General features: G+C 45.6%; 2 protein-coding genes and 1 long non-coding RNA gene across 3 annotated transcripts; 2 read left to right on the forward strand and 1 right to left on the reverse strand.

The window, feature by feature from the left end:
• The first annotated feature begins 86 nt into the window (after window positions 1-86).
• hsd11b1lb (hydroxysteroid (11-beta) dehydrogenase 1-like b) lies at window positions 87-7,777 on the forward strand. The gene is made up of 7 exons (XM_062518919.1): window positions 87-204; window positions 1,042-1,172; window positions 2,521-2,632; window positions 3,095-3,186; window positions 3,396-3,489; window positions 5,876-6,041; window positions 6,831-7,777. The coding sequence occupies exons 1-7, from the start codon at window positions 129-131 to the stop codon at window positions 7,015-7,017; spliced, it is 858 nt and encodes a 285-aa protein (XP_062374903.1). The 5' UTR covers window positions 87-128; the 3' UTR covers window positions 7,018-7,777.
• Window positions 7,778-14,205: 6,428 nt separating this feature from the next.
• LOC134063468 (uncharacterized) lies at window positions 14,206-16,095 on the reverse strand. Its single transcript, XR_009936181.1, has 3 exons — window positions 15,715-16,095; window positions 14,822-15,065; window positions 14,206-14,306 (listed from the first exon to the last, which is right to left on the reverse strand). It is a non-coding gene; the product is annotated as an uncharacterized LOC134063468 (long non-coding RNA).
• Window positions 16,096-19,619: 3,524 nt separating this feature from the next.
• Window positions 19,620-26,818, forward strand: LOC134063473 (repulsive guidance molecule A-like). The gene is made up of 3 exons (XM_062518967.1): window positions 19,620-19,807; window positions 22,740-23,326; window positions 24,540-26,818. Exons 1-3 carry the CDS (start codon window positions 19,720-19,722, stop codon window positions 25,272-25,274), a joined length of 1,410 nt encoding a protein of 469 aa, XP_062374951.1. The 5' UTR covers window positions 19,620-19,719; the 3' UTR covers window positions 25,275-26,818.
• The last annotated feature ends 206 nt before the right edge of the window (window positions 26,819-27,024 follow it).

Genomic DNA, 27,024 nt, shown 5'->3' on the forward strand with positions numbered 1-27,024 from the left:
CTCACCGCCAGCCAATCACACTTACGGAACAGGCTGCACACTGCTATGAGGGGCGTGTCTGGGCTCGCAGGACTACATGCAACACGTCCAACAGGTTGGTCAGCTGCCCCACTCACAGCACAGCTAACATGAAGGTGAAGGTGATCCTGGCGGTGCTTGCTGCCGTGGTGACCGCGTACGTATGGAGAGACGCGTTTGACCCCGGTAGGTGAGAGCTGTTGTTTTGTCGAAGACAGTGAAAGGATGCATTTAACATGTGAATGAGATCATGCATGCTCTTACTTGCACAATCTATTATGTAAACCACCCAGGCAACTCTATTATGTAAACCCAGGCATGTTCAATGACGTAAAATCATTTGAGAAAATGTAAACAAAATCTTGAAATCTTGAATTTCCCCTTGGGGATCATGCGTCGCTAGGAGTTCAAAAGATTCAGGGGTATAGCCCGGCTGATCCTTCCATTTTCCGGGGGTCCGGGGGTTTCTTATGAGAAAACATCTTTTGCCAATAACTTTGGATTGGAGATATTTTTGTCATTCAAATTTTCCATGACCGAAGAGGACACTAATACGCATGTGCATAGCAAAAATCACAACTTGGGCTTACTGCGCATGCAAGATATTTAAGGTGTCTCAACTATACTCGTGTCTCAACTGTACACAGTCTACCCTACTCACCCCAGTGCTAGCTGATGCTAATTGGTTTATCAGACTATTTCATAAATGACGACAGTGATAACAGATCAATGGTAACAGATTACAGAACAGCGTCTGTCTCAAGGTCTCAGGAACTCCTCAAGGCTTGTTGGTCACGGTTGCATCTGGTGTGATGTGGTGCAATGTTGTACACTGACAATTGTGCAATATTATGTGTGACTGTGCATAGCGCTTTTATCTACACGTGTGTGTGTGTGTGTGTGTGCGTTCGTGCGTGCCTGCCTGCCTGCCTGCCTGCCTGCCTGCCTGCCTGCCTGCCTGCCTGCCTGCTTGCCTGTGTGTGTGTGTGTGTGTGTGCATGTGTGTGTGTGTGTGTGTTGCAGAGAGTGTGCGGGGGGCCAGAGTGTTGGTGACGGGCGCCAGCATGGGCATCGGGGAGCAAATGGCGTACCACTACGCCCGCCTGGGTGCCCAGCTCATCATCACTGCCAGGAGAGAGAGTGCCTTGCAGAAAGTCAGTGTGAACACACACACACACACACACACACACACAATCAGTCCTTGAGCCAGAGAGATTGGTTGGCACCATCAGAGGGGAATAAGTCTAGTGATTTTTGACAAGACTTAATGCAGTGTTATCACATATTTTCTAATTCTAGGGCGGTATACCTTGTCAAAATTCACTATGAGACTTATTCCTCTGGAGTGGTGTAAGGATCCTAATTCCCAGGCTGATGACATTCCATCAATCATCTGTGGACTCTTGATTAGCTACTAAGTGTGGGCCTATTGTGGGCCTACTGTCACATGTTTGTCCAATGTCCACAGAAGTTAACTTGGACCAGGAAATGTAATCAAATGTATTCACACTCTAATGGTTTCACTGTATCCAACAATAGGCGGGTTCGTGATGGCTCAGCATCGAGCAGCACAGATCTGTGCAGCACACAAGATGCACACGGTTAAAAATGTGTCCACGATGATCTAGATCAGCGTGTTTATGACTCTGCAGTCGATATCACATGGCCTTAACTTATCGCGGGAGCAAGGCGGCTGCTGCGCAGCAGTGCAGTTTCTCTCCAGGTACTGCGGAGCCTCGACCCTGCCTTCATGACGTCAGGACTTTGCCCTAATTGGCTTTTACATCCATGACGTATGTGCTAGCGTTTAGATGCCTCTTGGGCCTGTGCCTCATATTTGGTCACGTGGTCACGTCTAGACTAAGGGATGTAGAGAGTGTCCAACTTCATAGCAGCGTTTGTATCCCCGCCCCTGCTATCCCCGGCAGATCTCACTGCTGCAAGAGGTCAGTTGGGGTTGAACTTGAACGCGCCTATCGGTCTCAGTTTCCTCAGTACTCATCATGTGATCCCTAATCATCTGACCCCTATCAATGTCCTAACCAGTCACAAACTGGGTAGCCTATGGGAAGTCAAACCATTAATCTAGGAGTCATTCTGTAGTCATATGCAGATACTCTGTTGATGATTAAAACTATTGCATCTGCCCAGAGCCACTCAGATCTGCCGTAACCAATCGCTAACCTTTGGTCGTGACGTGACATGCTCAAACTAGCGTGTGACCTCAACGTCATCGTTCTCAGCTACTCCCTCGGTTTGCTGATTGGACCTGCACATTTTTGTCTTGAGAAAACCTGTGAATATATCCGCAGACCCAGACTACATAGTGAAGGAAATGAAAACTGTGCGGAAGTATGTAGGAAGGCGGAGTGGAGCCAGGCTAGTAGGATGCTACTGTTGTTGTTGTTGAGGTGGTGGTGGTGTTTACCTGAATGAATGCTGTAGTATGTTGTTGTTGTGGTGATGGTGGTGTTTACTCTGTGTGTGTTTACTGTCTGTCAGGTGGTGGAGCGCTGTGTGGAGCTAGGGGCCCAGAAGGCGCTGTATGTGGTGGGAGACATGTCGGACCCTGCAGACCCCGAGAGAGTCCTCAGACAAGCTGTGGACCTGCTGGGTATAGACACACACATACAACATTCACACACACAGAGAGGACTGATATCCACAACACACACACACACATACACAGATGACTGATCTACACAACACACACAAACACACGCACATACACAGGATTGATATCTGCAACACACACTCAAAAGGGTCAAAGTTCAGTAGTATCAGGTGCAGTGTGCTTGCGCAAAGGTGTTCTGTGAGTTTTCGACCTGATTTGGGATGAGATGAGATGAGATGAGTGGTGCCTGTGGAGGCAGAACAGTTAGCATCGCCGTCTGGTTAGCGGGTTTGGCCCTTAAGCCTATAGGTCGTGAGTCTCTATTGGAAGAAAGCATCTACTAAACCTTGACCTTCTTCTAGCTCATTAGCAGCAGCCTCTTATACAGGGTAGTTGGGTTTACTCCTATGCAGTGTAGTTGGGTGAGCTTTTGACCTGCGATGACCCTTGACCTCTCTGCAGGAGGCCTGGACTACCTGGTGCTGAACCACATTGGGAGCAACGCTTATGGGCTGTGGAACGGGGATGTGGACCACATCAGGACGCTTATGCAGGTATAGTGCATATTTATGCATCAGGTCGCTCACGTACTGTAGGTATAGTGCACACCTGTGTGTCAGGACTCTCATGCAGGTTTAGTGCACACACCTGTATTCAGGACCCTTATCCAGGTTTAGTGCACACCTGTATTCAGGACCCTTATCAAGGTATAGCACACCTGCGTGTGTGTGTATCTGTATGTTGATGGTGCTCTCGTCTGCAGATAAACTATCTGAGCTACGTGCAGATGGCTGCCGCTGCTCTACCTACGCTGGAGCAGAGTGGGGGGGCTGTTGTGGTGGTGTCCTCTCTCCTGGGTGAGTCTGTGTATATTTGTGTGTGTGTGTGTGTGTGTGTGTGGTGGGGGGAGGCGCTGTTGTAGTGGTGTCTCTGGGTAAGTAGTCAGGGGGCCAATTCTGGAAAGGGCTTCCGTTAAGACTTTTGCGGACATGTTTTGGTACAAGCTGTCACCCTATTTTTTTTAGTTAGAAGACACCCATAGGTAAGATATTATGGTGGTTGTCAAGCTAAAAAAATTGTGTGCTAGCAATTTCAGGCCAATGTTTTGGTTTCCTGCTCAACACGACATACCAACGATAAATGTTGAACATCTCCACAACCACAAGGACCATATAGATAAAAGTGATATCGAATGAAAGCCAACACTCATGGGATGTCTGCTGAAGTGTCAGAATGAAAATATTTTGTACAGTGTAAGAGACAACAGACCTAGAACATGAAAAAAACTATCTCTGCCTAAAGAGAACCAGTTTTCAAAGTGAATTTGGAAACATAACAAAACCTCTATCAGTCGGTACCCCTATCTATAGGAATGAGTCAAGCCAAGTTTAAAGCTTGTAGGGAGAGAGCAATGCTGCACAAGTTCTAATACTTTAATGTTAAGGCGAAAATGCAGAACTGTAGATGGTGGTCTATGGTGCTATTTGACTTCATTAAAGCAATAGTTCGGAATTTTGGACATAGGACCTCATTTCCAACTCAGTCTGGGTGATATAGGTCGGTGAAGACCATTTTCAGTGAATTTGCCCTTCCTATGAGTTGCAGCGTTCATCTCGTGCTAATCTGGTGCCAAGATAACGCAAGTCAACGGTAACATCCAGCCTGCCACTGAAAACACTCCACAGAACACCCGAAACAAATACATGTTAACGTCAGACTATCGATGCACATGCCTAGTGTTGATAGAACCATGTTAGAAATAAAACGAACCTTGCATCACATTGCAATAGCCTACTTTGTTCCCTGTATGGCAGTGGCGGATTGATATTGAGAAACTAGTCCCTCAAAATATAATAAATCATTGAGTTGCAAGGTTAGTTTTATTTCTAAAATTATTCTATCAACACGGACACGTATATCGATAGTCCGACGATTTAATTGACTTGTCTCGGGTGTGCGGTGGAGTGAGTAAGACTGTTGTTGATGTCAGACTGATGTTACCGTAGAAATGTGTTAGCTCAAAACCAGCTTTAGCAAAGGGGGACGCTGCAACTGAAGGAAGGGGCTAAACACGATAAAAACGGTCTCCACCGACCTATATCACCTCGGTAAAGTTGGAAATGAGGTCGTCCAAAATTCCGAACTATTCCTTTAATGTACTAGGTGGTAACACTTTAGTTTAGGGTGTCGCTGTTACAGTGTAGGCTACCTACCTAATTAGGTACAGTGGTACAACCTGTGTAACAACATGTACTATCAGGTACTATCATAAGACTTGCATTATGTATTTGTGGGTACCTACATACAGTTGTTACATTGTAATACTTAGTGCTTTTACAAAACTTTGCCAATTTGCCTACATTTTTTATCAGAGGCAAAGGGCTGACCTGTGACCTGCTGGATGGGGTAAATCTGGTCATGAAAGATTTGATATACAAACCATTCTTAGCTCCAGTCAAGGGGTCATTGTCTTCAGTGTACATGTAACAGCTGTGCTGCTACAACCTTGTTACGGGTTTATGCCACTATTTCAAAGAGTAATAAGTGTGTACCAACACAGTTGATACATGTGCTACATAGGGTAATGGCAGACATGTTCCAAGACATCAAAGACACAACATGTCATATGTGCATGCAAGTAATTAACTGGTACACTTAACAGGTTTATTCCACAGTATCAAAGAGAAACAAATGTGTAGCAGTGCAGCTGTTACATTTATCAACTGTGTTGGTACACACTTATTACTCTTTGATACAGTGACATAAACCCGTAACAAACCCGTATCCTTGAACCATTTGACTTTGGTAACTCATTTAATCTAAGTGCGAATAAGTCATTCAGCTGAGTTATTTGTATGTGTGTATTTTGTGTTGGGATAACTTTAACAAGTCAAGTAAACTATACTCATTTTATTCACCTAATTTCAACTTGAGTAAAATACAGTCATGGCTGAAAGTGTCAACCCATGCTAAAGTTGACTAAAAATAGGAATATAAAATCATCTTTTGGGGATTGATCTTAATGCCTTAAGTAATAGAATTAGGAAATATCCAACCTTTATGGACACCAACTATCTTTGTGAATGAATAATTTATCATAAATAAATAAATCATAAAAATGATCTGATTGCAGCTTAAGCTTGAATGTTTTCACTTAAATACTGCTCTATCACAGTAACGTGTGGTTTGAACAAGGCATTTGAGGAACACTGATTGACATTAGTGACCTCTCTCTAACCCCAGGTAAGATGACCACGCCATTCGCGGCACCCTACGCCTCCACCAAGTTTGCCCTGCATGGCTTCTTCGGCACGTTGCAGCACGAGCTGGCCATGCAAGGCAGAAACGTGTCCATCACCTTCTGTGTCCTGGGCCTCATCGACACGCCCACCGCCCTGGAAAGCATACGGTGAGAACAGAGACAGACCCTCAGCCCAGATAGCCCTGGAGAACAAACTCTCTGACTTCGCGGAGAGGCTGGCCCAGATCCATTGGCAAACACAACGATAACGATAGGCTTGCAACTTAAATGCAATCGCTCTCAGGAACGTTCTCTGTTCGCTGGTTGGTCGGAGGTGCTCTTGCTGGAGTAAATATGAAAATTTCTATGAATCTATGATGGAAATTAAACTCATGAGATCATATTCTAAAGCAAAATATACATTTTCCTGACAATTCTTGTAAAACAATATTCCAGGAAGTTATAGTGCCACATGTTGCTTTATGGATTCTGGCTCAAGAGCGTTATTGTAATAGAATGGTTTTAAAGTCAGAATGCCATGTTCTGTTTCTGTTTTTGCCAGCTGTTAATTTTGGTGGTTCACCATCAACTAACACTTTAAGATAACATCAGCTGTTCTAACCTACATGTACAACATCAGACAATCTGACAACAGGAACCTAGAACTGAATTTTAGGCAGTGATCTGCTTTCAGGAAGAATGCCGAAGCAGCACAGAAAGCTGAAGTAGGAGTTCTCCAGAGATTAGCTGATTCTGGTGCACGTGTGTTATGGCATACCATAAATACCTCACTTACAGCCAGCACGTCTGCTGAGATAAAATGACCGACACTTAGAAACGTGACTATTTTTTTTAAACCAAATAAGCTGACCAGCATCCCCTTATCAGGGTTACGTTTATGTTTGTTTATTTATTGTGTTTGTTTGTTTGTTTGTTTGTTTGTTTATTTACCGAAAGGGGTTACACCGATGTCACTCCTTACCCGGCGAGTGACGCGGCACTGCACATCATCAAGGCGGGAGCCACGCGCCAGAAGGAGTCTTATTTCCCATGGTTCCACTGGTTCACCTGCTTCTTCCGCGACTGGTTCCCCTACCTCAGGGACATCTGCATCCAGAGCTCCTTCACCATCCCCACCCACTGACACGTGGACCACATCTCAAAATGTTTCACACACGGACCACATCTCAAAATGTGTCAAACAAGGATCACATCTCAAAAAGTCTCAAACACGGACCACATCTCAACATGTTTCAAACATGGACCACGTCTCACATTTACCCATGGATGAGCAGAATTACTTTCGATATAACAACAACCATCATCCCTAAGAGGGGGCGGATCCTGAAACAAGCTTTTTTACAGGCGTGAGTTAATGTGCAGCCAGGGCCCGATGACAGCAGCAGGAGCTCTTTTCCCTCGTTAGGCTTAACCTAGAAAGGTTAGGTCATCTCCATGGGAATCCATAAACACTGGGAAGGGCCGTCACGCTTTTCCTGGAACACGGGTCAAGTTCCAAGATATTTATCATTTGGTGTCATGTTATATACACTCCGACCTCAGGATTTTGCTTTACTCATTTAAAAACGTTTTGTAATAATTGTGTATTATCAATAGTGGTGTTGTTTTTAATAAAAATTCAGCGTTTGACCGACATATAGACCTATAGACTGGAAAGACCCTGGTAATCTAGAAAGATTAAGGCCTGGCCACAAATAATGAAAATGGCCCAACTCGAGGGGCGGCACCAAGCATGCATTTGAAAATCTTTTTCCGGACTTAGGCGCATTTGGATAACACTACGACCAATGTTTACTGACTAATTTGTTGCAGCTCTGTCGTCATCTGTTGAGCTCGTCTCATGGCCCGCCTTTATCAGATATCCGATGTGATTGGTTCCTTGCGATGCCAGAGTGTGCTTTAGCGAGAACTCCGGATTTCCAGGGTATTCTGAACCTAATTAAATTGCAATTCCAGTTCTGTCCACAAGATGGCAGTCTGTGTATAACTGACATAGTGCCCTATATAGGGCACTAAACTGACATAGTGCCCTATACGTGGAGAGTATCGCCAACTCAAATCATGGGCGGCATCTTTACTACCGGAAGTGACGTTCGTCTCAATGATGGTCAATAGGGCGAATATGACATGTTGAAACAAATAGCTTAACATCGTCATAAACAAGCCTATAAATGTTATAATGTGCATCATTATATGTGCAACTATCCATTAAGATGTTAATGCTGTTGCAAATACGCTGCATTATACATTTTGAAAAAATTAGCAAAGACCAGATAAATAGTAATAAACGTTGCCTAGTCGGAGCCAGCTAGCTCTGAAAACGCCTACGAGGCGAACTTTGTTTATCCAATTTCTTACAGCAGTTAGATATTAGTCTGAGGAAACACCTTGAAATAAGGCAGTAAGAGAAAGCTGAAAGCTTCATTTTGGTGAAATAAGCCTGTTTAGGGCACAATGAATAACATCTTACCTTACTTAAGCCAGCGATCCCTACATATTGCAGCAACTCTTTGAATCACTGTTAGATTTGACGTCTGACCTCCAGATTCGGACATAATGTATTTCGACCGTGCATGAGGCAAGACTAAAATATGCTATTTATTTTCTTTTTTATCAATAAGTATGTTGTTTCAATAGACTCTGGGACAGTAAAAGAAAATAGTTTTAATTGAACATTTTTTTTTTAAATGTTATTTAAAAAATATATATATTATTATCATAAAGTTAGGCTATTATTATATAAAGTTATTATTATTACAAAACTACATGGAGGTCACCATTAGTTTGACCTCAAACTTTTCCGTTAAATAATAACTTACCCCTATGCACAAAACCTGCCAGACAATAATCACATTTTTCCCACTTCCATCACTCTCCTGAACTGTTTTTGTAATTGGACACCACCACCTTGGCCATAAGTTCAACTTTTACAGACTAAATCACATGCTTCTTGCACATCTCTTGCAATACATTTTGGACTCAATCTATTGGTAGGTGCCTTATGTATATTGTGGTGCTCTAGTATGCATCTTCTGACTGCATACTACTGTATGTCTAATTGTTCCAACAGCTAATGCCAGTCAAATTCCTTGTAGATATACTTGGCCAATACAAGCTCATTCTGATACTAAAACACACAAACTTGCTAGGTTTTCAAAAATATTTTTCAATAAAATATATTTCCATTTATTATAATCAAATTAAATAATCAAAGACAACAATTTCTGACTTGTGTAACAAACATTTACAAGACCATCAGAATCAAGGCCTATATGAAATGCAATATAAGCATGAGGGATGAGGATGAGAGATCTCCATGTGCTCTTTTCAGGTGTCACATTGTTGTCCTCCACCAAGTCCATCCTGTCAGGGCACACAGACTCAGGAAACAAGGTTATGATCAATCAAGTTGTTTTAATTTTCAAACATGAACCAAGGCAGGAGAAATAAACAAGGTCTTGGAAGTTAACGCTCAGAAGATCATCAGAATAAGAAGGCAGTCCAAACTTGTAAGAGTGTATCGTCCAACAGAAAGACTTCCAATAGAAAATGTCCAACATAAAAGTTCTACAACCTGGGACGTAGCAGGCACTTCGCGAAACAAGGAGCAGAGCTTCAGGAACAAGGAGCAGTCCATGTGCTGGAGTAAGGTTCTCCGTTGAAGAGGCCAGACGGAGAGAGCAGGGTGACAGGGGTTTAAATGGGCAGCAGGAGATTGGTTACAGGTGCTGGGGAGTAGTAGAGGGGATTGGCTTATTGGGAAAGTGGATAGGATGATTGGCCAATTAGTAGACAGGGGAATTAGATTGGGAGATCGTTGGAGCAGAGTGACGAGGAGTAGAGACTGATGGAGAACCTGGTGGCGTCGTGACATTACCCCCCCCTTCAGGAGCCGCTTCCAGGGACGAGGTGACACGGCGTCGCGGTCGGCCACGGCTGCGGGGGGCTGGTCGACCGGGATGGGTGCGATGGAAGTCAGCAAGGAGGTCTGGGTCCAGGATGTCAGATCGGCGCACCCAGGATTGGTCCTCTGGACCGTAGCCCTCCCAGTCGACCAGGTATTCCAGCCGACCTCTGCGACGCCGAGAGTCTAGGATGTCGTGGATGGCATAGACAGGACCCTCGTCCAGGAGAAGCGGCAAAGGGGGATCGACAGCGACACCAGGCTCTGTGGAGGAAGGAGAGAGAGGTGAGTTAAAGGGTTTCAGAAGAGACACATGAAAAGTGGGGTGGATTCGGTAATTAGCAGGGAGCTGGAGCCGATAGGTGACAGGGTTGATCCGGTGAGTTATGGTGAAGGGGCCGATGTATCGAGGGCTGAGTTTTTTGCATGGGAGACGCATTCGGATGTCCCGGGTGGACAGCCACACCTTTTGACCCACTTCATACTCTGGTGCTGAAGATCGTCTCACGTTGGCATGGCGACTGTGGCGATTGACAGCCCGCTGAAGATGGTGGTGCGCCTCTCCCCAGACCCTCTCACTTTCCTGATACCAGCGGTCAACGGCAGGGACATCGGAAGATTCTCCTGTCCAGGGGAACAGTGGAGGTTGGTGACCAAGGATGCATTGGAATGGTGTTAGGCCAGTGGAAGGTTGGCGGAGAGAGTTCTGCGCATACTCGGCCCAGGGTAAGAAGTGACTCCAGGTGTCTTGGTGCCGGTGACAGTAGGTTCGAAGATACCGGCCGATCTCCTGAATCTTCCGTTCCGTTTGTCCATTTGTTTGGGGGTGATAGCCTGATGTCAAACTCACGCTTACACCCATCAGACGGAGAAAGGCTCGCCAGAAGCGGGAAATAAATTGGGGCCCTCGGTCCGACACCACATCTTCTGGGATGCCATAATTTCTGAACACGTGAGTGAATATGGCCTCCGCTGTCTCAGCTGCCGTGGGGAGACTCTTGAGTGGAATGAGTTTGCAGGCTTTGGAGAATCTGTCAACCACGACAAGGATGCAGGTATTGTCGTTGGACGGTGGGAGGTCTGTGACAAAGTCGACCCCAAGGTGTGACCAAGGGCGTTGTGGTATCGGTAGAGGAATCAACTTCCCCACAGGGAGGTGACGAGGAGTTTTTGACATTGCGCAGTCTGGGCATCCCGCAACAAGCTTGCGGATTTCCCGAGCCATGCCAGGCCACCAATAGCGATCTTGGAGAAGCGTAAGGTTGGCGTTGGCCCCGGGGTGTCCAGTGCCGGGGTTGCAGTGCGCAGAGGTGAGGAGTTGAGTTCTGAGCTGTCGGGGAACGTAGACAAGACCAGCTGGGGTATTCGGTGGAGCTGGATCAGACTCCCTGGCGGCGGCCATCTGTTCATCCAGGGACCACAGGATGGGACTCAAGATGTACTCATTTGGTAGGATGGGTTCGGGTTGCTCACTGGACTCCTCTGGATGGTGAAGTCTTGATAGTGCATCTGCCCTAGGATTACGTGATCCAGGTCTGTAGCTGATGGTGAAATTGAAGCGAGTGAAAAAGAGGGCCCATCTGGCTTGGCGGGGGTTGAGTCGTTTTGCTTCTTTGAGGTATTGGAGATTCTTGTGATCAGTCAGGACTGAGAATGGGTGTTTCGATCCTTCAAGCCAATGTCTCCACTCCTCCAGGGCTAGCTTGATGGCAAGTAATTCACGATTTCCGATGTCATAATTACGTTCTGCTGGGCTAAGCTTCCTAGAGAAGTAGGCACAAGGATGAAGACGAGGAGGGTTACCTTGGCACTGAGAAAGAACTGCACCAACACCAGTGGTGGATGCATCCACCTCAACGATGAACTTCCTCTCAGGGTCTGGGTGGCGGAGGATTGGTGCAGATGCAAAGGCCTGTTTCAACTTCTGGAAGGCCTCTGAGGCTTCAGGAGTCCAGGATAGGCTTTTGGGTTTGTTTCGGAGTAGAGAGGTGAGGGGTGCTGTAATCAGACTGAAGCCGTGGATGAAGCGTCTGTAGAAATTTGAGAACCCCAAGAAGCGTTGGAGTCCCTTGACTGTGTGTGGAGCATCCCAGGAGAGGACCGCCTTCACCTTCTGGTCGTCCATGCTGATTCCGTGGTTGCTGATGTCATAGCCCAGGAAGTGAACAGCAGTTTGGTGGAAGAGGATATCTGAACTTCACTGTGATATTATTGAGTGCACGGTAATCAATGCAGGGTCTAAGTCCACCATCCTTCTTAGCCACGAAGAAGAAGGAAGAAGCCACTGGCGATTTAGATGGGCGTATGTATCCCAATTGTAATGCTTCTTCAATGTAGTTCTTCATTGCCTCTTGCTCAGGGACGGAGAGTGGGTAGACCTTTCCTCGCGGTAGGGGCTGACCAGGTTCCAGGTCGATTGCGCAGTCCCAGGGTCGGTGTGGAGGAAGGTGAGATGCACGGCGCGGACAGAACACATCACTGAATGAGGAGTACTCAGGTGGGACAACTACTGGACGACTCTGCTCTGGACTTTCAATGGTGGTGGCATTGAGTGACAACACTGGAGACTGAGTACTGGGGCGAGGAAGTTTTGGGAAACAGTTGGAATGGCATTTCTTTCCCCATTGAAGTATTTCTCCAGTGGACCAGGAGATCACAGGTGCATGTTGGATAAGCCAGGGGCGTCCTAGAATTAGATCGACTGTGGAATCTTCAAGGATATAAAAGGTAACTTTCTCCACATGTAGACATCCAACACGCAGCACTAGGTCATTTGCGTGATATTGGACCCGCTTGCGGGCTAAGGGCTTACCCACTATTGAGTGGACGTCGAGGGGGGCAGTGCAGCGGGTCCTCTGGAGCTGGAGACGCTGGACAAGGGACCCGGAAATGAAGTTCCCGGCTGACCCTGAATCAAGGAGAGCAAAGACTGGGTAGGTGGACATAGCATTGGACAGAGCAACTTCAATGAGTAATGGTTTGTAATGCACAAGTGGAGTACTCACGATACCGACCATGGGTCGTGGTGGCCGTGTGGGGCATCTAGTGATGAAGTGGCTAGAAGACCCACAGTACAGACATAGATTTTGGGTCATGCGCCGCCGGCGCTCTGCTGGGGTGAGCCGCAGAGAATCTACTTGCATAGGTTCGGTCCCAGCAGCTGCATTTCCATCATCGACTTGGGGAACAGAGGCTGAAGTGGGATGGCGGAGGTCCTTGAAACAGCACTCTCGGCGATTGGCTACTCGAATGGCGAGCTGAATGAATCTTTCCAGACCGATGGCATCATCATATGAGGACAGCTGGAGACGGAGAGAGGGTTCCAACCCTTGTCTGAAAACGGTGAGTAGTGCAGGTTCGTTCCACCCACTGATGGCAGCCAAGGTTCGGAATTGGATTGCGTACTCAGAGACAGACTTCTTGCCCTGCCTCAGGGCATGTAATTTGGCTTGGGTGGAGGAATCACCTTCAGGTAGGTCAAAGACTTCTTTGAAATGAGCCACAAAGTTGTCCACCGATGCTGTTGTGGGGCCATTTTGTCTCCAGATGCTTTCAGCCCATTGCAAGGCACGCCCCGAGAGCAGAGAGATGATATAGGCTACTCGTGATCGGTCTGTAGGGAATCGGTGTGGCTGCATTTCCCAGGCCAATGAGCATTGCAACAAGAATCCCTTGCATGCCTCCGGGGTTCCAGAATATGGTGATGGATTCACCACTGCGTTTGCTGGAATCATTGCTGGGGGAGCCACTGGAGCTGGGGCTGCTGCTGGTGCTGGGGTGGCCGCTGCTACGGTTGCAGAGTTGGAAAGGGTCTGTCGTGCATTGTCCACCATTCCTTGGAAGGGATCCACATGGTCAGCTCTTAATGGTTGAGGCTCCATTGCCTGGTCTGGCCTTCTGTCAGGGCACACAGACTCAGGAAACAAGGTTATGATCAATCAAGTTGTTTTAATTTTCAAACATGAACCAAGGCAGGAGAAATAAACAAGGTCTTGGAAGTTAACGCTCAGAAGATCATCAGAATAAGAAGGCAGTCCAAACTTGTAAGAGTGTATCGTCCAACAGAAAGACTTCCAATAGAAAATGTCCAACATAAAAGTTCTACAACCTGGGACGTAGCAGGCACTTCGCGAAACAAGGAGCAGAGCTTCAGGAACAAGGAGCAGTCCATGTGCTGGAGTAAGGTTCTCCGTTGAAGAGGCCAGACGGAGAGAGCAGGGTGACAGGGGTTTAAATGGGCAGCAGGAGATTGGTTACAGGTGCTGGGGAGTAGTAGAGGGGATTGGCTTATTGGGAAAGTGGATAGGATGATTGGCCAATTAGTAGACAGGGGAATTAGATTGGGAGATCGTTGGAGCAGAGTGACGAGGAGTAGAGACTGATGGAGAACCTGGTGGCGTCGTGACACATCCCTTCATGGTCCTTTACATGGCCTGATTAGATGACATGGAGTTGATCAGCTGTCTGCGGTGTCCTCCCCTCAGACCAATTGTACCTTTGTTCTCGTCCTGCATGTAAAATAATGAAACTCTTGTCATTAAATGGGTAGATGTACATAAAAAATACCACTATTTCTACCACTGTAGTAAGGACTGCTCTTCTAAAAAATCTGAAATGTGCACAGGTTGTCATTAAATGTGTATGCTTCTACACCACACTCATTTATCTGTCGCACACTCTCTCACACACACCCACAAAACATGGGACACAAAGGGAGCAGACCGTGAATCTCCTCTCTCAGCCTCAGACTTGGATAATACAAGGCAGTACCATTTAACACCACACACGCTACATCCTCCTAATAATTTTACTAATGACATCATAGCAAAGTGTACCTGAGAAACTGCAACTAAGTGCCTTAATTATAACCAAAAATATAAACATAATAATGTTAATGGTAGAACATGATGAAGAAAGGAAGCTGTTGTTTATCTTGACTTAAATTGATCCAGCTGAGGAAAGCACTCGTTCTTTGGAAGGAATTTCAATTTGTCTGCATGCAATATTGGCACCGATCACATACCCTGTCTGTGTATAGTGTATTGTGCACACTGTGGTGGAGACTTGGGTCCATGTTGGGTCCATGTTGACTGGGCTGATTTGGTGATGAGGGGTGTCAGGCATCAGGGGAAAGGTGCTGAAGCAAGGAGCAGCAGCAGTAGCCTACAGGATCTTGAGGATGTTGAGGCGACGGGGCAGGGACCTTGAATCAGCAGACAGCTGTATCCCTCTTACTTCACCAGCCACTGACTCTTCTCTACCTACATCTAAAATAACAAAAAAGACAAAGAGGAAGCATAATATTTACTATATTGCTTTGTTTTATAATACAGACATAATTCATCACCTTAAACCATGATTCAATAAAGCATGGCACACTCACTAGAGGGCTGACAGATTGAAGTATAGCCTACACAACCAGTGTAGAGCTGAAGTCTGTATTGACACCACTTAATAATTCGTGATTAGCACACCACCTACCAAGTTTGACAGATAGCTAGCAAACCATATCTTCAAACTATGCTGTGTATTTCAACAGATGTATTTGGACAATACTGTGCCTAGGCTACTGGTAAAGTTTCTAACAACGTTGATAGAAAGACTAGCTAACTTGCAAACTGCAATTATCCGACCAGCTATTTCAGTCAAGCAGGAGGACATTCTTAAAATAGGCAAACAAGACGTTGTCTTATTTTGCTCGACAAGAAAGAAAATGCAAAACTAACAAGTTTATCAATGATTACAGATCGCTATGTTACCTGCTAAGCAGCTGTAGCACTAGTAGGAAACACACACGACACAACACTACGTACTGGCTGCTTGTCTTAATAGCCACTTTAGTGCTTCAAAAACGCAAAAATGCAAGGAAATTAAGACCATAAATGATAACAGTATGAGATGAAAAACCTTATTTACCAGAGTTGTTCCAACCGTTTTCCTTTTAGACAAGGTTAAGACGAACGATGTATGATGTATTCGCTGCTCCTCCAGAAGTGGCATCTCTCCGGGTAGTTAGAAACAAAATCCGTGCTGCAAATGTCTTAACAAGTCTTATCACTAAAAATGCTTATGACGTAAACGTTATAATGTTAACGTTATCAGAAAAGTTTCCAGTGAGAAAATGGGTCGCTGTATGGTGAAGATATTAAGACTTAATGCCAACGATACTCAAACACTGCCATCTGAAAGCATTAGAAAGCATTCTAGTCAAAAGTACTTTTGGTAGTAAAAATGGCGTCCATAAAACACGTGACCACCTCTGAACCAATCCTTGGCAGAACTGCTCTGAACATTCCAAACACAGTTGGCGGTACTCTCCACATATAGGGCACTAAACTGACATACTTTAGGCTTGGCGGGTCTCTTTAACCACATGACACTATGATGCATAAACAACAACAAACAACATGAGAAACATTTACACACATACACAACAGGACATTCTGCCTTTAATGCACAAGGCCAAGGAGTATAGCCTATATACACAGATCAGAGTTCAAAGTTACAAACACACACACACACGCGCACACACACACACACACACACACACACACACACACACACACACACACACACCCATCACTTCTGATAACAGACAACAGTGAGGACATAGGCCTTGTATATTGCATGCACCCCATATCTCAGAGAGGACAGCACAGACATTAGGGAGAGAGAGAGAGAGAGAGAGAGAGAGAGAGAGAGAGAGAGAGAGAAATGGAAAGAACGTTATTTTGTCATTCCATCACCAACACAAACAGTCCTGGTAGCCAATTAATCACCTTTGAATTTGAGCACCAGCGGATGATCTTGGCTCAGAGAGTGCCAGAACCGGAATTTGTCCGGTCCGTTTTGGAGTGGTTGCCTCCTCTGGTGTCACAACATACCGACTACAATATTTGAGTGTTAGAGTACAGTCTGAATGTTGGTCCACTGATGCCCTGATAATTGTTCACATTTGGCTTGAGTCTAGTGAAGGGATCTATTCTTCACACCCACACTAGCAAGTCATCATGCTTTAACTCTCTCTCTCTCTCTCTCTCTTTCACACACACTCACATGCTCTGTCTCTCTCTCTTCTCAATTCATTTCAATTCAAATGCCAAAGCATTCAATACAATAGCCTAGTTATACGGATAATAATAACACAAACAATAACAAAAATAATGAAAATACAGATAATATCAATAATGATAATAATAATAGTAATGATAATGGTAATAAAGTAATATCAGGCTGAATAAAAACAATGATAATAATAATGATAATAATAAAAAGAAAAAAAACATAAAAGTCAAATTAAAAGTAAAAAAAAAAAAAATATGAATTACATATGAATTACTATGTTATTGATCATGAGACATGGGCTGTTCTCTGAGGATGTGGCAGGAATGGATATTCGGCAGCTAGGTGTACACAGCTGTCAACTTCCCCCAGGAGGAATAATAGTTTTTTTTCATCGCTTATGTTAAGAAATTCGGGACAGATGTCTCCGAATTTACTAAAGTATTCTTCCCTATAATTTTTTTCTCTCTCTTCTCTCTCTCTCTCTCTCTCTCTCTCTCTCTCTCTCTCTCTCTCTCTCTCTCTCTCACACACACACACACACACACACACAAACTGTTTTCCCCTCAGAAGTTGCTCTGTATGCTCGCTGTATTCTCTTGAGATCTCTCTGTCTTCCCCTCTTGTCCCTCCCCACATGCAGATGCCCACACAAACCACCAGTGGGCACGGACCACTCACCCCAGCGTGTGCTATGGCAGTGGGCACGGACCAGGAAGTGTCCCAGCATGTGATGGCAGTGGGCACGGACCAGGAAGTGTCCCAGATATTCTGTAGCACAGCTTAGTTGAAGTTGATACTGTCAAATATCTCTTTGCAATTTCTGAGAAATGAATACATGAACATATCAAAAACAGCAAACTAGCTCTAGGTCTCTAATGCAGGTATAGATAATACAAAGTTATGAGATAAATGCATGTATGCTGTGTGTAGCTTTAGCTTACAGTACACTTCACTCACCAGGGTTGTGGCAGGGAGAGCCTTGTTGCTGTGCTATCAGGGTTGCATGTTCAACTGCTCATGTTCAACCTAGATAGCCAAGGTAACTATACAATCAGGACTTGTCATGTCCATGTCCCTAATCGTTGAATAAAACAGGATCAGATTTGCTTTGTCTACTTGCTGCAATTTCAGGCTTATGGTGTGCCTACTGTACATCTGCCTGTGCATATACAAATAATCCTTCATTCACACTAGAGCCACACCAGATCGTTTTCCAGAGAAAGGCCGCAGACTGGGGAAGAATGAGGACAGAATGAGCTCTCCTGCTGCTGTGGAGAGGGAGAGGCCGGAGAGAGCACTGGTGACGTGACTCCCCAAACATCCAGAAGGATCCATGTGCCTCCTATTAAACTGTCACTTCAGTCACATCGAGGTGATGGATGAGAGTTTTTCACAGCACCTTTGATGTCGTCTGAGTGTGGATGTGTGCTTGTCTAGCTATCTGTGTGTGTGTGTGTGTGTGCGTGAGAGAGAGAGAGAGAGAGAGAGAAGGGAGTGGAGGGAAAGTGAGAGTTGGCTTGTGGAAGACACACACACGTCACACACACACACACACACACACACACACACACACACACACACACACACACACACACACACACTCTCATACATCAACATGACATGCACACTGACACCAACTCCTAGTACTGTAGGTTGCTGAAAATATTCCCTCTCTCATTCACAAGCCTTAACTCTTACTTTGCCCTCCCTCTCTCTCTCTCTCTCACACACACACACACACACACACACACACACACACACACACACACACACACACACACACACACACACACACACACACAGAGACGGCTCTAACAGGTGGGAAAGGTATTAGGGTTTACTCGTGTAGCAGCTGTAAAAACAGGCTGAATGGCTGTTTTACATCCCCTGCGCAGCCTGAGCAGGAGCAGCTCACACACAGGCACACTCTGACCAACACTCAGCCGTTTATAAGCCCATGGCCTTTATGAGGGCTCTTTCTCTTTGTTTTTCTCCCTATCTCTCTCTGTGTGTGTGTGTGTGTGTGTGTGTGTGTGTGTGTGTGTGTGTGTGTGTGTGTGTGTGTGTGTGTGTGTGTGTGTGTGTGTGTGTGTGTGTGTGTGTGTGAGAAAGTGCACCAGTGGAGGCTGAGAATGTAATTTGGAAAATGTTTAGTTGTAGATGTTGTCATTGGTCACTCACAATCTTACTCCACCATTGGCTCCAAACATGCAGTCTATAGCCTATCTCTGACACAAACTATTTTACGGGAAATTGTTTGAAGCACTTATACCATGCAGTAGCACATCTCGCCATTCATAAATTTACTGTAAAATGAAGCCTGGATTAAAGGCAGTCAGGAGTTTATTTGCAGTTCCTATAGGCTACAGGAAATGCAATATTTTATGAAAAAAATAATTACACGGCATACTGCACTATAACAAAATTAAATGTTCTCTGTACACGAAACCATTGCAGGTCTACTTCAAGAATTACATTACATACATTACATTTAGCGAACACTTTTTGAAACACAGCTATTAGTCCATGATTTTTGCAGGGAATATGGTTTGTTTCACTGGTCTAAACTAAACAAAGAAACTTGGAAGAGCATATTGTAGGCTACCATTCCGTACCTTCGGTCTATGGGCCTACTCTTCGCTCTGGAAAACCAAATGGGAAATCACCCATTGCGTTTCAGCGCGTGCTTAGGCGGTTGCGCAACTCCGCTGCCTCCACAGAAGGCGCTTTTGTGCAAACTCAACTCCGGAGAAGAATGTTGCCTTCGACTGCAAAGACTAGTGAGTAGCAGCCATGGAATCCCCTACGAGGTATTCGGTTTTAGCCCCTCAAAATAGATCACCTTAATGGATTGGCATGGGGGAAAGTCTGTTTACAAACCTGGCTAAACAACAGCTATGGTGCATCTTCGTTATCATGCTCACTGATATCTTTACGCGACAAGGTGAGTGCGTCTAAATATGCTACTTTAGCTAGCTAAAGTTGCCCCTTTCTTTGTTTATGGTGTTAGCTGACTTGCTAACTCATTATGCCAAGTGAAAAAAGTGTTGTTGACGTATGTGTCTCTTTTTAATGCTAAATAAGTCATCATAGCTGGTTACAAATTAGAACGCGTTAACGACTTACAAACTTTTGCCATTGCGTGAAATCTCAGCCTCGCGTGTTAAACAATGTTCAGTCATGGGCAACGTTCCGCAGGCAGGCAGAAATAACAACAGAGTTCGGTGGATGGGTAATAACCAGCAGGGCATTTTATGACGGGAGTTGATGGATGGTCGTGAACCAGTCTTGGAAGAACGGACATTTAGCTAAATAAGAATACAAATTGGACCTGGATAGCATTGAATTTGTTGTGGTGCCCTCCAGTTTCCACGCCAACTGGTTTCTTGCATACACGCGCTGTGTTCACCACAGCAGCAGCAATTGCAGATATTCACAAAAAAATATTAACAAACTAGTATTAGACGGACAGAGCTGTTACCTCACTGACATAGCCTACTGATGTGAGTTCCTTTTCCTTTAGCCTAATGTTGTCATATTCCAATGTATCAAATATCCCTTTAGGAGCACTCAGGAAACATCTTCCGATCTGATGCAAATGGTCAGGCTACATTGCCCTTGATTAAAAACAACTATACCTTATGATGCTTTTCAAAAGTCTAATGCTTCCATACAGGCAAAGGAAGTAGCCTAAGGACTTAGTTTGTAATGTTCATTAAAAATGACATGGGAAAAAAGTTGTACTTTCATCATTTGACCCTGGAATAACAAAACACAGAGATCTCACTGGGCTGGTGCGCTGCAATGTAAATCATTTCCTCTCATGCCATTTAGTTTCCCAGGCTACATGCTACCCCATGCACCAGCACCCAACCTGTTGATTTTGTGTTGATCTGAAATTGCTTAATATCAGACCTTACAGTAGCCTAGTATTGAATAGAATAAAGCAGAATAGAGGTAACCTACATCTGGGAGAACTACCTGTCCATTGCTGGCATGCTGCAAATCTATGGGACATCCGTGTTTCGCCACTCAGAGCCAACCAGTGGTTGTCTGTCCTGTCCCGACAGCCTTCCTCTGACCTCACTGTTGACCACCGTCAGGCTCTGAGTGGACATGGACATCCTGATGTTTGGGAGCATGCCAGCGCTGGGCACGCAGTTCTGCCAGTAACAACTCTGCCCCAGATCTCAGACGCTGCAGGTCACTATTAGCCTGGGTATAGCCGTGCTGAGATGAGGTCAGGCGTTAGCCAGGCTTGGTCACTATAGGGAAATCATGTAAAGTTATGTTCTCTTAATCCATTCCACAGATTTTTCTTGCTGTAGGTCTTTGGAATTGGGTATTTTCTTAGCAAAATGGTTGACCGCATGATCCAGAGGACAGGAGTTCACGTTTCCATGACTGAATGGTAGTCAATGAACATTATAGATCAAAACTAGTGGTGGCTGTGAAGGAAATGTTGATGGATAGCATGACCCATGACGGCGATTTGAATTTGGCTCCACCGTTTACCCAGATTCTATCCATGTAGTGATGGTATTGTGTTGTGCATTGATTTGATACATTCCCAAAATGTGAAAAAGTCTCATGATAATGTCACATACTGGTGTGTTTGACCCTAACATTTTCAGAATGATTTATATCAGTGATGGTGATGGTAGTGTAGTCATGAAGATCTTATAAGACCTTCAACACTAACCTCTGTGTGTGTGTGTGTGTGTGTGTGTGTGTGTGTGTGTGTGCATGCATATGCGAATGCGTGTGTGCGAGTACGGTGTGTGTGTGCGAGTATGGTGCGTATGTGAGTACGGTGTGTATGTGTGAGTACGGTGTGTATGTGTGAGTACGGTGTGTATGTGTGAGTACGGTGCGTATGTGAGTACGGTGCGTATATGTGAGTACGGTGCGTATGTGTGAGTATGGTGCGTATGTGAGTACGGTGCGTATGTGAGAGTACGGTGCGTATGTGTGAGTACGGTGCGTATGTGAGTACGGTGCGTATGTGTGAGTACGGTGCGTATGTGTGAGTACGGTGCGTTGGTGTGAGTATGGTGCGTATGTGTGAGTACGGTGCGTATGTGAGTATGGTGTGTGAGTACATGTGAGTACGGTGTGTGTGTGTGTGAGCATGGTGTGTGTGTGCTGGGAAGGAGCCGCTGTAGTGTTCTTGTCTGACCCCAGTGTGTGTAGTGTGTGTCTGTAGTGATCTTGTCTAACCCCAGTATGTCTAGTGTGTGTCTGTAGTGATCTTGTCTGACCCCAGTGTGTGTAGTGTGTGTCTGTAGTGATCTTGTCTGACCCCAGTGTGTGTAGTGTGTGTCTGTAGTCATCTTGTCTGACCCCAGTGTGTGTAGTGTGTGTCTGTAGTGTTCTTGTCTGACCCCAGTGTGTGTCTGTAGTGATCTTGTCTGACCCCAGTGTATGTAGTGTGTGGCTGTAGTGATCTTGTCTGACCCCAGTGTATGTAGTGTGTGGCTGTAGTGATCTTGTCTGACCCCAGTGTGTGTAGTGTGTGTCTGTAGTGTTCTTGTCTGACCCCAGTGTGTGTAGTGTGTGTCTGTAGTGATCTTGTCTGACCCCAGTGTGTGTAGTGTGTGTCTGTAGTCATCTTGTCTGACCCCAGTGTGTGTAGTGTGTGTCTGTAGTGTTCTTGTCTGACCCCAGTGTGTGTCTGTAGTGATCTTGTCTGACCCCAGTGTGTGTAGTGTGTGTCTGTAGTGTTCTTGTCTGACCCCAGTGTGTGTAGTGTGTGGCTGTAGTGATCTTGTCTGACCCCAGTGTGTGTAGTGTGTGTCTGTAGTGATCTTGCCTGACCCCAGTGTGTGTGTCTGTAGTGATCTTGTCTAACCCCAGTGGGTTCTCTCTGTGCTCAGTCCTGTGTCAGCAGCCCTGCCAGATCCAACACTGCAATGCTGAGTACCTGGCCTTGTCTTCAGCGCCACCTTCCTCCTCCTCCTCCGCTGCCCAGTGGGGTCCCGTGGTCCCCCCGCTCCCCCTGCTGGACACATGTGAGGTACTGCGCGGCTACTCGGACTGCACCAAGCGCACGGCTCGCAGCTGCCGTGGAAACCTGCTGTTCCACTCGGCGCTGTACCGCATCCGGGAGCTGTTCTCTCAGCTCAACTGCTCCAGGGAGGGTCCCGTCTACCCGCCTCCCCCTCCTCCTGGGGCCGACCCCAGCCGCAGCTCACCCCTAGGGCCTGCAGGGGGCGCTTCTCTGTGTGACTACTGGAGGCGAGAGCAGGGCGATGTCCACTCCTTCAGGCCGGACGTTGAGGGCTCTGCGGGTGTGAACGTCCACTGCGGGATGTTTGGGGACCCTCACCTGCGCACCGTCAGGGACCAGTTCCAGACCTGTAAGGTGGAAGGGGCGTGGCCTCTCCTGGATAACCGGTACCTGACCGTCCAGGTGACCAACTCACCTGTGTCAAGGGGCATGGGCCCCACTGCCATCACCAAGGTAACGGTTGTGTAAAAAAAGAAAATCACCGCACACTGATCGCTATTTTATATACAGTATTTATTTGGAGTGAACACCAGTTTCACCAGGCTCTTCTTCAGGTTCGCTCTGTGGTTTAAGGTTGTTTTGTGTATTGATTGGAATTTAAATTCTTTAGTGACCAGTGTTCAATATTTCCTATATAAATCGATACATAAACAAATAGCATGTCTTGTACAGTATTGTCAGAAGTAATTTCAGGTGTAATTAACTTTGAATCCAGACAACTTATTTATTTTGCATTGTATCAAATAATTACCAGTTCAGTGTGATTTGCTCGTGTTTCATGTGTCTGGGGCTGTAATTTATACCGTAGAATAGATTAGCATACATTTAAGGTATTGAAGGTAAATATACCAATAATGGAATTTACATAAGGCCTTTTGCATACTGATAAATGTTGCCAAATAGCATTTGCCTGTTAATGCCGATTTATTTCAACATACCGTATTCGCTCCATAGCTTTACACTGTAGTCATCCGACATTGGGATGCAGCCCATGATTCACAACAACCGTCACAACTCTCTATACGGCCCTGCTACAAGCTGTACAGTGTCTCCACCTGCTGGTGATTTAGTGCAATTGCATCCCTGTAGTTAGTGTGATGGCATCAGCCTGAGGAGCTGGATGTGGGATCCTGTGTGCCTTTGCTTTGTGTCAGAGATGGGTCATTAGGTCAAATTGTCTTTGGCTGTTAATATTATTCTAAATGATGAATTAATGGGAAACAAATGGAAAATTAAAAATTAATTGAACTATTGGAAGAAAAATCAGAATCAGAATCAGCTTGATTTGCCAAGTTTGCATAAACAAACTAGAACAGCAATCAGAGAGCGCACACCTCCGCCAAGCGAAAACATAACCGCCTCCTGGATCCAGACGGTGATACGGATCACTCCCAAAATGTAATAGTTTCTTCCTTGGGTCATTTCAGACCTTCTCTGAAAATGTAATCGAAATCCATCTATAACTTTTTGAGTTATCTTGTGTACAAACAAACAAACAAACAAACAAACAGACAATGTCTAATAACTTCAAGCACAGAGAAAGAAAGAGGGGGGGGTCGGCATTTCCCTTTTCGTGCACTCTTCGATCTTTCTTTCTTCTCCTCTTATCCTTTAGAACTGTTGTGGCCTGACCGCTGTGTGTGTGTTTGTTTCCTCTGTGGTCCAGATCACAGTGATCTTTAAGGCGTTCAGCGGCTGTACGGAGCAGAAGGTGTACCAGGCCACCGCAGACGCCGACGCGGACGCAGACGACCTCCCCCTCGCCTTCACCGATGGCAGCCGCTCCAGCGCAGACGGCCACAGCCTGCGTGTCTCCGCGGCGACTCCCCCTGGCGACGGCCCCGTCCACGTGGTGCGGCTGCGGGCGACCCACGCCGGAGCGTCCATCCTGGTGCGCCGCACGGGCCACTCGCTGGCGTTCTCTGCCCGCCTCCCCGAGTCCTCGCTGGGGCAGGAGCGGAGGGGCGAGCTGGGGGAAGAGGCGGCGGGGGGTATGCAGCTCTGTCTCCACGGATGCCCTCGCGCCGAGCTTATGCAGGAGTACGTCTGGGGGGGCAACCCCAGCACTCTAATGCCCCTCCTGCCCCGTCCAGCCACTTCAGAGGGGGGCTACAGCGCAGACAGGGCCAGGCTGGAGTGCAGTCTTCTGTTGCCCCGAGAGGACTTCTACTTCCAGGCGTGTGTGTTCGACCTGCAGGCCTCGTCAGACTCAGGCTTCTCCAGGGCAGCACTCTGGGCCTCACAGGACCTAAAGACTCTGTTTCCCAGCATGCCGCCGCAGCAGCCCCGAAACTTGAGCAGGACAGTGGGGGTGTCGGGGGCACAGCTCAGACCCAACACCAGGGCGGCGACCATGGGCACAATGTCTGTGTGCCTGGTTCTAGTGCTGCTGTTTGCATAGCCTTCAGACAGAGCTGCAGACTGCAGACTGGAAGAGACTTTTTTTCTCTCTCTTGTTTGAGTATGTGGACCTAATGCCTTTACCAGCCACCATCAAGCTCAGGCGAATACATTGCTGATACACACAATAAAGACATATAAGGACACACACACACACACACACACACACACACAAATATGTAAACCTCAGTTATGATTGAGATGCTCTGGACCTTGTGAATGAAATGTGGACTCACATGACGTATTTTCAGAAAGTGAGGATGTATTGTATGTGCTGTCTAGATATCCAGTATGGATATGCTGTCTAGATGTACAGTATTAATGTGCTACAGTATATGGATGTTCAGTTTGTATGTGCTGTCTAGATATCCAGTACAGATATATGTGACCCTGCAAAGCAAAACCAGTCGCTTTGCACTCGATGCTATATTGAGAAAATCCACGATAAACAAACGTTCGGGCTAAAATGTTGAATTTCACATTTTCGCATAATTTGACAGTATACAGTCTACACTTTCATATTGTGAACAAATTTCACGGAAGTTTTGACTCTAAAAAGGAGAAGTTCTCATTTTCTGGCATGTTGTGATGGGAGAACCATGTCAACTTTGAATGCGGTTATCTTAGCGATAGTTTTTCAAATACCCTTGATATACATATCGTTGGAAAGCTTAGTTTGGCCGTTCACGTGAGCACAATAACTTAATTTTGTAATTTTTATCAAAATGACTGGTTTTGCTTTGCAGGGTCACATATTGTCTAGATATACAGTATTAATGTGCTGTATACAGTATGGATGTGTTGCATGAATATTCAGTATGGATGTGCTGTCTGGATATACAGTATGGATATGGTGTCCGGATATACAGTATGGATGTGTTGTATGAATATTCAGTATGGATGTGTTGTATGAATATTCAGTATGGATGTGCTGTCTGGATATACAGTATGGATGTGCTGATGTATGAATATTCAGTATGGATGTGCTGTATGAATATTCAGTATGGATGTGCTGTCTGGATATTCAGTATGGATGTGCTGCTGTATGAATATTCAGTATGGATGTGCTGTCTGGATATACAGTATGGATGTGTTGCATGAATATTCAGTATGGATGTGCTGTCTGGATATACAGTATGGATGTGCTGCTGTATGAATATTCAGTATGGATGTGCTGTCTGGATATTCGGTACGGATGTGCTGTATGGAAATAAGTGATATGAACCAGACCCAACATTGAAGCCGTGATCACTCATCACTGCAGTCTCTGCCTCCGCAGGTGCTCATGCTGTACAGATACACACTGGGTGCAGCCTTGCTACTCAACTCTACTCGATTCCAATGACTATCATTATACACAGTTCAGATGCTCAGAACTCGATTCTAATGACTAATATCATTTATACAGTTCAGACAGGCAGAACGTATACTTTTTTGGTCTGTTTTCAATGGTAGAATGTATGTATGTCTGTACAGTATGTATGAATGTACAGTACGTATGTATGTATGCAAACACTACACTTTTTCTGTATGGAGAAAATAAAACTGATCAATATCAGTTCAATAGCAATATCGCACATGCCAGATATTGAATTACTTTTTATGTGTTATAATCTACATAATCTACAGCCTGTCGGGACTCCGCTCTGCTCTTCTCCGCTTTGCGTCAGGGTCCAGTTCACCCTGTCTGTACTTATTTTCTTGACCAAGCGTGACCAGCGTTCTATACATTATCCCTTACATAGTATTAT

This window comes from Sardina pilchardus, chromosome 2 (genome assembly GCF_963854185.1).
Source record: "Sardina pilchardus chromosome 2, fSarPil1.1, whole genome shotgun sequence".
NCBI lineage: Eukaryota > Metazoa > Chordata > Actinopteri > Clupeiformes > Clupeidae > Sardina > Sardina pilchardus.